The sequence below is a fragment of the Poecilia reticulata genome, linkage group LG9 (assembly GCF_000633615.1).
Source record: "Poecilia reticulata strain Guanapo linkage group LG9, Guppy_female_1.0+MT, whole genome shotgun sequence".
NCBI lineage: Eukaryota > Metazoa > Chordata > Actinopteri > Cyprinodontiformes > Poeciliidae > Poecilia > Poecilia reticulata.
In genome coordinates, this window is record NC_024339.1 from 14,675,497 (window position 1) to 14,687,651 (window position 12,155).

The 12,155-nt window shown below is 38.8% G+C and overlaps 1 protein-coding gene across 1 annotated transcript in view; it reads right to left on the reverse strand.

Annotated features, from left to right (window-relative positions):
• fgf10b (fibroblast growth factor 10b) overlaps positions 1–5,933 on the reverse strand; it is a 10,943-nt gene extending 5,010 nt beyond the window's left edge. The window contains exon 1 of the mRNA XM_008418103.2: positions 4,869–5,933. Within this exon, the coding sequence (XP_008416325.1) occupies positions 4,869–5,328 (460 nt within the window). The 5' untranslated portion in view covers positions 5,329–5,933. The remainder of the gene's footprint in view (positions 1–4,868) is intronic.
• Between the last annotated feature and the right edge of the window lie 6,222 nt (positions 5,934–12,155).

Consider the following 12,155-nt stretch of genomic DNA (forward strand, 5'->3'; position numbering starts at 1 on the left):
ATATATATAATGATGCCAATGATGCCAACATTTATAAATAATTTCTTTTCTGACTTAATGATCACCTTAACCGCTCAGAGTGAAGGTTCTATACTCCGTCTATGAATCGAGCCAAATCGTCATTATTAGTTGAAAGACTAATAATGTATTCAGACTCCCATCAGTTGGAGCATCTCAAAGTATTCGTCATGCTGAGGTGAGTCAATCTACATCAGTGCAAATAGAACGTTTGCATAGCACAAAATGATATTAGGTAAACAGAAAATGTCCTGCACTTGTACTTTGCTTTATCCAGCCCAGAGGATTCTAAAGTGCTCTACACTACATTCATTCACACATTCACAAGTATTATAACTACTAAGTTGTTACACTGCAGCCAAAGATGCTCTGGGGCAGTCTGACAGAAGCGAGACTGCGATGCAGTTGAGACACTCTGACCACCAACAGCAGGCAGGGTAGTGAAGTAGCTTGTCCAAGGAGGACACAATGACTAAGACAGATAAAGCCAGACTGCAACCCATCAATTACAGGATGAATTCTTGTATTATAGGTTAATTGCTGTGAAATTTGAGTGAGCATTTGTGTAAATTTTCTAGCAGTGGTGCATATCAAAGGTAATTACAGTATATCTAAGTTGTAACCATACCATACATTTTTTTTACAGGTTTTACATGCTCTTGACCATCTATATTTGTTGTACTGTTAAAGAAATGTGAGACAACATCTTTGAGTAATGCAGGGGAAAACAGCCCTTCCTGCAGTCACAGGATAATATTTGGAGAATATTAAAAGATACAAACATTTCTCATGTTTCTTTTCAATTGATCTTTCGCTTCTTTATCTTAAACATGAAAATAAATTCAAAATGTAATTTTTTTGCTCATCTGAATTTGACCTAAAAATAGCAAAATCTTCCATTTCAACAACTATTTTTTCCCTGACCTGATTCTGATGAGAAAAAAAACATTTAACAAAACCTGCGCAGACCGAGCAAACGGTTGATAATGGCCTAACTTGAGACCCCATATGAAAAGTTTTATGTGTCCTTTTTCAGACACCCAGAAGACCACTGTCTTTATTTGCTTTGATTAAAAAAAATCAATGTGCATCCATGACATTTAACTAGAAAACAACATACACACAAGCACACACACCCATTCACACTTCATGAGCTACGTCACAAAGTGCTCTGAACACATGGCCTACATCCCATGCATACACTAACACTCAATCTTGACAGGCTCCCCCTCTCACACCATCAAGGATAATGAGCTAAACTGTTTCACCACCAGGCGATAGACTGGCTCTTATTTGGCAATCTTTCACTCATCACTTAAACTTACTAGTAGCCTATAAATATAAAAGAAGTCAGCTGTGAATCATAGATATTTTAATTACACACTCAGACAGTGGAGATAGCTACTTAGCTGACTTTAGGACTTTATCTCCCTCCCATTCTCAGTGCCTCTGTAACCTCTGCACAGGCCCCTGGCGGGCTGGAAAGCCATGTGGGACAGTTTTACACTGGCATCCCCATAAATCTGTGGGAGGCTGGATACTGGCTCTGTAGCACAGAGAGAGCCGGGTCTCTGCAGAGTCAACTGCAACACTTGAAACCAAATATCCACACATCCAACGCACCATTTAAAATAGACCAAATATACCAAATGTATCATTTTGTGAGCAGAATAGGTAGGAAAATCCTGCTTGTCACTTCAAGAGACCATGAGGGGTCCTCTACAAAAGACGCCATTTCTGGGATCATGCCTAGCCCAAGGGACCAGAAAAAGAAGACTGAAGCTGCTGTTGTGTAGTATTCTTTACCATGTGAACCTGATAGTTCACATGGTAAATAATCCACACACAGTGTCCCTAGACCCCCTTAGGACACAGATTGTTCATGGCACCACCATTGATACAGAAGATGCACACCTTTGATGTGGCTACAATGACGTTCAGTCAGCTTATTCATGAACTTGTACCTCTAGAGGATCTCCCTTTCACCTCCCACCCTGGTGCTCAGCACCGCGAAGACTAAATGACTTTTCAAAAAAAAGACTTTACTGATTTACTGAATCTTTATTGTGATTAAGTAAAAACAAAGACAAAGAAGCAATTCACCCTCCAAACAAACATAAGGTAAATTCCCAAAAAACTGCGTCAGACTTCCTTGCACCACTCCAGTTTTATGACTTAAAAGAAACTGCTAACAAAGGTAGCAGTAAAGGCATCACTTCAATAAAGTTTCTTCTGTCATGACCTTGTCCAAACAAACATCTCCCCTGACATTCTGCTTCCCCCATGCTATTTCCCTTTAGTCACTTTGATTGAATGTGTGGTCAGGCTCTTCCAAGAGGAGAAGTAAATACGCTGACTGTGCGATTGGAAGACTGGGAGCATGAAGAACACGTTTGAACCTGTGCATGTGTCATGTAAAGTGTTTTGCAGATGACAAGCTGTCGAATCCGCAGCTTATTAAAACAACATTTTAATATTGCCGAGTTATGTTTGAGTGTAAAATAATTAACACGTTTTCTAATTCAAAACTACGATTTCTATGCTATCCATCATTGCTCTTTAGGTTTCAGAGTTTGATTTAGCATTTTGTACAAATATTTAGGAATCTGAATAGATAATTCTAAATATTTTAAGCTTCATTTTAAAAAGTTGGCAGAAAGGTAAAGTTCTATGAAAGGCAATTTTTAGTGTCTTCTGAGGATAAGAAAGCTAATTTAGTGAGCCATCAAGTCCTGTCTTTCAAATATTTATGCTTTTTATGGTGCATTTTAATGGCTTTAATGGTAATGTCTATTGGGATCAGGAGTGTGAAATTCACAGAATTCCTCTTTATCTGGACAGGGCTGACTATTTTTTGCTACAATGTCATAAATTACAATTTTTTCCAGTGTTCAAGATCAAATGTCCATCTGGAAATGAAATGTCAGTGAGCTACAAGTAAATAGTCAGATAAATATTAGCTGAATTATTCTGAAAATATATCATTGCATCAGTTTCACTTTCAGTTTCAAGCATTTGGCATCCCATGATGAGTGAATCTTCAATCCAACCCACTTGCATAGTGTAACAAGAGATTGAGAGTAGCTATATTTAAGAAATATTTGAGTCACAATTGTGTAAATACTGTCAGAGCTGTCCTAAACATTATGTCCCAAAAGAATCCAAGCCAGCCTAATAATTTGCTACTGAATTGCAAAGAAGATAACAATAATGTGACGGAGGGACAGAAGTGTATGTAAAGATTTGTGTCTGCAAGTTTCTTGACTATGGCAGCGTACTTTACATGATACCTTCATCACAAACTCTCGTCATAGTCCTGTCATCATTGATATGTCAGATTCAAACATTTTTGGTCTTCACTGTAATTCCTGTTTGTCATTGGTTCGCTGCATCGGCTGGTTGATTACACCATTGGCATAGTCAAATTTTCAAAGCCACTCTTGACATCTTATCTACCAAAAACTCATCAGATTTGTTCAAGTAACCAGTTTAAAAAAACTGCATGTCAGTTTTTCCCTTTGTCTTTGCCCATTTTCTTACTTTTGTATGCATTGATTGACATTTCATCAATTACTTCTACCACTATGTACCTGTAAAAGAAAGATTGTAGTACTCATATATTTAAGCTATGACAAATCAGTTTATTTTTCATTGTAGATAAAGAATTTTCAATATTTTCTAATCAAAATTGTGGCACAATTATGTATTAATTGCTATTTATTTTGTTTCTGAGACCTATTTGGGATCCCTGATACTTGATTAGGCCAAAATAACACTAAGTGATCTCCTGTTATTATTCATTGAAGTCATAAAACTGCATTTTCTTGCTGTGGACTATTAGAGAAAATTATGTTACTACATCTGTTTTCAAAGAAATATCCAAACATCTTGTTTGTATGTACAAACTGACCGCTAAGGTGTCATATGTTTGCAGAAATGTCCATTGATATACAGATGATATACAGCACCAAAATAAATAAATACCAAAAAATATATTATTTTTTTGGCTTGGCTGTATCTTATGATGTTTTAATTTGCTATGTGCTTGGCCAGGAACCTTCTTGTTAATAAAATTATAAATCTAAAGTTTCTCCTGGTGAAATAACTCACAAATTGAAAGACATAAATGAAAAAATTGAGAGCATGCATCATTATCTTCTACTTTATGATCACACACCCATGGGGAACATGTGGGTGCCTGTTAGGCGCACACACACGAAGCTCGATGGGAATGCTGGGTTACAAATGAGAATGCTGCCTTACTGACAGATCCAGTGAAACAAACAACGTGTAATCACTTCTAAAGACACGTTTCTTAGAGTGGAAAAAGTCAAACAATTGTCCCAAATGTGACTGAGAATGTGCAATTTACTCCAACCTGCGCTCGCAGAAGAGCAATGTGAGTGGGAGACAACAGAAAGAGAAAAAGAAAAGGAGCCTAAAATATCAATGAGCCTGACATTCATGTGCCCCCCTTTGCACCAGCCCTGTTCCTCTGTGGCTCTTATCAACACTGTTTACCCTGGGCTGTGAAGACCGCTTCATAATGGCCCAGTTATCTGCTCCTGCTCCTTTTTAAGCCGACTGAGAGCTACCATCATTGTGCTGAGTGTTTGGACAGGAGAGATATCAGTGAGATGTCTGGTTTAAAACAAAAGGACAACTCAAATTGAAAATTCTTCTGTCAAACCAGCAGCCTGGGAAAAAATGTTTTATTTATCATAGCCATGGAGTTTCATATCTTTAAACCTTAGCCCTGAATTAATAGTATGTAGATGATGAGGTCCCCATCTTCACAATTGGTTCCCCTCCTCTGATTTTATCTTTACATGTTAAGAGGTTTTACTCACTGAGTGGGTCGTCCTTGCTCTTGGTCCCATTGACTTGTCCATTCCTATCGATCCTCAGGAAAAACTTCTGGAAAGAGAACAACTTTCTCCTACGTATGTCCCCTTGAAGGTGATTGTAGCTGCGCACATGCCTCCCCTGCGGTCCTCCAGCCTGTCCAAGCGGGCCCCTGGTGGCTCTAGGTCTAGAGATTAATTTGCTCTCTGAAATGTTCAGTTGAACCCCAGATGTTTCCAGGTCGGGGGACCTCAGTCTGTCTCTGCGGTTCTGACGGCACGCAACCTCAGGAAAGCACAGGGAGAAAGCCAGGAGAGCAACCAACACAGAGAAAGTCAGGGAGGAAAGCAGTCCTGATGACCTTGATCGGAAGCTGGTCCTGGAGCCAGAGTAAGTCCCCAAGCTGGCCCAGGAGCAAAACGAGGCAAATGCAGCCTTACTCCCTCCAACAGCCCATCTGATCATGGTAGTGTGCTGTGAGGAGGACTAGAGGCAGCCTTAGAGCCTGGGACATGCTGCTGGGGGTGAGGAGAGACTACGAGGGCAGGGAGGAGAGCCCTCCACACTCCAGACTGGAGGTGATCGCACTGCAGTGTCTAAACTTTTCACCACCTGCATAAAGTTGTAGGATATCCAGCTGAATTAAATTTGAATGAGGAAAACCTGAGAAACACACCCAAGTCTGTGTGTTAATATTGGATATTTCCAAACTAATTATTGAAAAAAAACAAAACTCCAAAAAAACAGTCATAGATTTCAGAAACAAACCAGGGTTACTCTTGTGATCAGCAGTTCTTTCGGGTTTGACTGTGATGTTTAAATTGATATCCTGAGTTGCTCCATTGAATTTCCAGGCAGTTCATAGTTGTAAAAGAGGAGAGAAAAACCTTAATATCCTAGTAAAATGCTTGCCAAACCTTATAAAAATGTCCCCCCAAAATAAAAATGGGTTCTCTTACATCATCCTATTTGAAGTAGATGAATCTTGATTTGTCCTCAGGATATTTGTTCAGCAAACACTGGACTCAGGACCTAAACATCCAGCCTCATGTCAGACAATCCATCTGTTCTCTTCGGTTGTCGTGCTCCTTTTGTTTTTTTCCTCTCATCTCACTTCCTCTCCTCTTCCCAATGACTCCACCTTCATGCAAAAAACGTCTGGGGAGGTCCTAGGGTTGATCCCGGTTGTTCTTGCCCTTTCCTTGATTTGACAAATTCATTACCTGCAGAGTGACACCAAAATAAATAATAGTGTGCTCTGTGAAGGTTGCTCAATTCATCCTTCTGAAATTCAACTTCCCTCTAACATATGGGAGCAAGCACTGCTCTGTGTGTGTGTGTGTGTGTGTGTGCGTGTGTGTGTGTGTGTGTGTGTGTGTGTGTGTGTGTGTGTGTGTGTGTGCGTGGGTGCGGGAATCCCTTCCAAACAAAAGTAACATATGAGAGTAGGTGAGAGGTGATGATAGGGTTTATCTTTGTTGATGGTCCTGGGCAAAAAGAAGCAGCCTGATAGCGCTGATTCTATTCCTACTGATGCCGATTGTGATGATGATTGCTTTATTGGTTAATTTAATTAATGCTTTATACTGTGTGCTATAGCAAAAATGCCCCCTTGGCCATATTTATCTCTATGCATTTAATGTTGAAGCCTAAGATCCTGCTGCAATGCAGCTGAAATAAGTAAAGGATTGTTGTACACAGAATATTCTGACTCTTCTGTTTAGTATCAAGTTAGGCGCCATTTTGCCTTAAGAACTTTCGTTTCTTTTTACCACAGATTCAACAAGATGTTTGAGACGTTCATGTGAGATTTCAATGACAGAATCGAATGGTTGTAGCAGATTTGTCGGCCTCACATCCACAATGTGAATCTTCTGACCCACACCATCCAAAATGTGTCATAGACTGAGATCTGGTATAGACTCTGCAACAGACTGAGAATTGTGGATGCTAATAGAGTAAAAGGAATTCACTTTCATAATTAGGGAACCGGTTTGAGATCATTTGAGCTTTATCCTACTGGACCTAGCCATCAGAAAGAGGGTACACTGTGGTCATGAAGGAATGGACACGCTCAGTAGCAATAGTTTGGTTGGTTGAGGTCCAAAGGGAGCCCAGAATGAGTGCGGTGCTGTGGCATTGCACCACCAACAGCTGCGAATACCAGGTCGTATAGGTCCATTTTTTGCATGTTGTTTGAGACCTGAGTGAAATCAAATCTCATCAGATCAGGAAACATTTTTGGACTCTGCAACAATCTAATTTGTTGAGTTTGTGGAAATTGCAGCCTCAGTTTCCTGTTCTTAGCTGGCAGGAGTGGCACCCAGGGTGGTCCTCCTCCCATCTGTCTCATGGTTCAAGGTTTTTGAGTTCAAAAATGTTACTGTGCATTTCTTGGCTATTACAAGTAACAATGTGAGCAAACGTCGCTATTCTAACAAAAAGACCAAGTCTACAATTTTTTCCCTTGACTTCTGACATCCACAAAACATTTTCATCCACACGTCTGCAATTCATCGCACATTTTCTTTTCCTTAAACCATCTGCTGCAAACTTGAAGGATGGTTGTGTGTGAAAATCAGCAGGGATGTTCACAGAACTCCACACATCAAAATGAGCCTGGCACCATCCACAAGGGGGCATTAAGGGACATTATAGTTTCAAATTAATTATTTCTAAAGGAATTAAAAGAATGTTAATAGTTTTTTGGTTCAGGAAATATTCACTTAGCATTGCTTATAAACGTTGTATGTGAATATTTCAAATAAATACAATATAAAAATTATGTAAGATGCCTATTTTTTTCAGTTTCATTGGTTTAAAGATTGATGCATTTTTCCTGCTTGGGTTCATCCCTTGTATAACTGAAGGGCAAATTCACAGCTTCAAGTACAGATGGAGTTAGTGAACCTACAGGGAAGACACGTTTGTGCTTTCGTTTTTGCCTGAATCAACCATTCTGGTTCAGTAACTCTATGCTCACACTGCAATAAAAAAGTACATTTTAAAATAAATTGCATTTTTTGATAGCTGTTCTCTTTTTCGCTTTTGTACACTTTTCTTTGTTTTGTGGTGAAAGATTTATGTGGAACATCTACTTCAATTGTTTTTGTGTTTTATATCTGGCACATCTGTGGTTTTATGGTTGAGTGTGAAGGGGATAAGTATTACAAATTGAAATTGACCCATTAAGATGTGATAATCCCAACAAGTGTCCATCCTCTTCTACCTTCTCTGTAGATAAAAATCATATTAAGTTACCATTGTTGCTTCCAGTCTGGATAGCTGCTTTATCTCTACCATCTTGCAAAGGCCTCTCTTTTTCCCTTTAAGGCTTTATCACCGTGTGTTATCGCTCCTGAAATGCTGTAATGCAATGAGGCTATCCAGTTTCAATCACCAGACCTCTGCCTTCCTCTGTGACTCAGGTGTCTGAGTGGCTGTCAGCCAATGAGAATCGCTGAAAAATTTAGTCCTCAAGGGAAGACAGGCACAGGATGGACAATTTTATTGCGACCTAAACGACAATATGTTTGAAAACTAAAAGATATTAGTGGCATTTCTAAGAATCCAGCCATTAAATCTTACACCGTCAGTTTTATGTGCTTTCATTTATCATTCTTTCTAAAATACATTGCTTTCCTTAAGCCCCTGTTTTAGCACCTTGTCAACAATCTGCAGGAAAAGACTTCCTAACTCTCAGAGGGACTTTAACTGGGGACCCAAACAAAACAAATGATATCAGCACTTCCTTTGCAGCGTCCCTTCTCTCCATGATAACCTGCAGAAATCACAGAGGTGGAAATAGCTTCATTTGTATTGATTAGTGGTGTAAATTTTGCACAATTTAGAATTATTCTGTAAAGATTTTGACTCATATTTCGAGTCTATATCCCATCAGTCTGCGGAATTTTGTGATCTTTTCTTTAAAATTCCTAAAATTGTGATTTTTCTTGAATTTTGCTTACTTATCTGTGAAAATATTTTTGATTAAATATGTCACACAGTTGAAGATCCTTTAGAATTCAGTTTTAATTTTAGTGCTGTGCTCCCAAAACATATATTTGCTTTCAGCTGGTAGGACAGAAGCACACAGATTCTTTACCCGTTTGAGAGACAGAACAGTGTAAAACTGTCCAGATACACCTTCAAGTCTTTTAAGTTCTCTTCTCTTTGAGGCAGTGAGGTCCTCCGAGGATTGGAGGCTTGAAATGATGCTGACAGACACACAAGATTTGCAGGACTTCTTCAGAGGCCAGGGAGCAAATTCTTTGCAAACCTGAACATGCCTATCGTCTTTTTCTTTTTCCAAATGCAATATAAGTGAGATTTGCAGAAGCTGGTTCTGAACTCATCTCCGTCCTTGCTCACAGCTTTAGCATTTAGCATATCTTTATACATCTATCCCTCGGAATTGCGTTCCAAAGAGCAAAACAAATATACCCCTGATCCTTCCCCGCAGGCCGCTACTCTGGCAACAATCTCGCACAATTCCAAAAAACAAAAAACATGGTCACAAAAACATGGCTGTGAAATACTGGAAATGTCCACAGTTGCAGCTGAAAAATTTTTAAAAACATAAAGGAAAACTGTTTTTATTTCTATCTCCTTCTTAATTTTCTTGAAACATTATCCCTTTCTCATTAGGCCAAATTCAAATATTTGCTACCTATCCAAATGATCATCTGGTGACCAAACTGTATGTGAGACACCAAGTAGTCTGTCTAGGTAGCAAAAACACTTAAACCACTGAAAATAAGGGTAAATTGAGGATAAATTTTATTTTTACTGTGAAAATGCCACATACTCAACTAAAAATGTAAAACTGACCACCATAGCATCTTTTGTTTGTTGTTTAATTGACAAAAAATGTTTCAGTGATGTAATTAAGTGACGTGCAGACTACTATAAAAATAGAGTCAGCATTGCTACTAAATAAACAAGACTAAAAAGCACTGAAAACTGTTGAGACATGTCAATAATATTATAAGTATGAATTTGCAGTGCTTTCAGACAATCTTGAAAGCACTGCAGATTTTGTTGTGTTTCTGCTGCAATGTTAAATGGTACTTTTGGAGATTATATTTGATTTAATCCAAAAATACTGCATAATTTAGACAAGAAAAGAGTGTGTTTTGAACAGTTTTCAGTAATGAAAATCTTAATTATGTGTAGTGCATCTGTCTTCAGACTCGACATTTCAAAATGAAGTCAAAGCTAAAGCCAGGTTAGGTTATAAAACAACATTAAAATTTGGTGAAAATGTCTGAGAACTATTTAATGCATCATCTGAAAACTCTAAGTGTGATCTATCTGAAATATTCCCATCACTTGGCCGTTCACCTAAAGCGACAGGCTGAGCAAGGTGGGCAGAGAAACAGCCAAGTTGTCCCTTGTAACTCCAGATGAGCTGCAGAGACCCATAGCTTTTAGTCATGCACGCCACAAATCTGGCCTTAATGAATGAGAGGCAACAAGGGATCCATTGTTGTAAAAAAAAATCATTAGCAGTAACATTTCCAGTTTGCCCCAAAGCCATGGAGGGAATCATCAAACATGTGGACGAAAGAGCTCTGGTCAAATCAGACCAAAATGTGACTGAGGCAACATGCAAAATGATATGGAAACCTAACACTGCATATCACTCTGAAAACACAATTGAGTAAAACATGGTGGGCAGGCTGATGGAGGTAAACACTAAGCAAGCCTGGAAGAAAGCCTGTAAAAGAGTGTTGGAACAGTGACGAAATGTTCAGCTAATGCTACATGTTAAAGTCCATGTATCAAATTGATTTTGCTGTACAAGTATGGACTATAACATCTGTCACACAACATACAATTGAAATGCACTGAAGGTTGTGGTTTTAGAATGACATATAGTAATTTGACTGATTCCTGAAAGCTGAGTAATGTAGTTCACATGTTCAGTTTTAGTGGCGGACAGACAGAAAGACGGACAAACAGGTAGGTAAGTGGACAGACAAACAGAAAGATAGATCCTGTATATGTGCAACATTTTGCGTCTATAACAATTGTTGCGTCAGATTTTTTTGAATTAAAACAGTTTAGTTTCAGAAAAACATCAACTGTTCATTCCGCATAATGTGTCACATCATGCTAGCAATTTAAACCTCACAGATTCACCTTACTTAGCTTTGTCATGTGTCTCTGATTTTACTTGGCCTTGTTCTGAGTATATTGGCCTCTACACTATCATTAGGCAGATGTTATGCACAGAGGAAAGCACCTCACTCTGGGATACTTAAGCTCAAATCCATATGTGGTCTATGAGGGAATCAAACGCAAAACCCGACAAACAACCAAGCTGACCTATGGGAACCATGTGTGTGTCTTTGTGAGTTCCCTGGGGCCTGTGTGTGTACTGGGTCAGAGGAGGCTTTAATAACGAAACAGCCCTGGTACAGGGATGCCAGTCTGCCCGCCTCAGGACACAAAACCTGATGGAGTCCAGATGAGAGCCACCAGACCAGCCTTGTTGCTCCAAAGTACAGCCAACTGGTGCACGGATGATGTTCCACTCTCATTTGTTTGTCGAGCCAGTCTGCGTCAATACTGGGATCTCCAAGGTAAAGCAAAATAAATGTAATAATCTTTAAAATGTTCATGGATAACTACAAAAACTGTTGCAACATGCGCTAACGCAGCAACTTGCAAACATACATCTAGCCAACACTGATAGCCTTGTTTTCCTCCTGGTCATCTAATCTAAATATTTAATGTGTTCTTGGCTGTTGCATTGTTAGTGTCTGGTAACCTAAAAGATGAGGTTGCTGCATCCTGCTTAATGGTGATCAGTCGACTCTTAGCCATGTTATCTTCCCCATCCTGAAAAGACCCTTACATCATCCCTCTCTGCAGAGTCTCAGTTTCAGGAACACAGGAATTTACTTACAGATCAAACACTGAATCAAAAGTGGTGCTTAGCACAATATGAGGTGAATGTGCAAAAATATTTTGTGACCAAACTTGTTTCTTAGTCAGTGAGCACGTATAGAAACCCTGCACTGTTTGTAACCAAACCGTTTGGTTTACAAATTGTGGAAAAAAACAAAACAAAACTGATTGTCATATTTTTAGAGATAGTAAGCAAGCTGCCAAGAAAAATTTATTATCACTATAATGGTATGAATAATGTTAATAATTGTATGCTGAACAGTCTATATGTATTTAAAAATGAAAAAACAAAAACACATTTTGCGATATTTCTAAAAGTGTGCAAGTCAAAATTTTAATTTCTTATAATTTAGCTTCAATATAAATCAATACTTTGT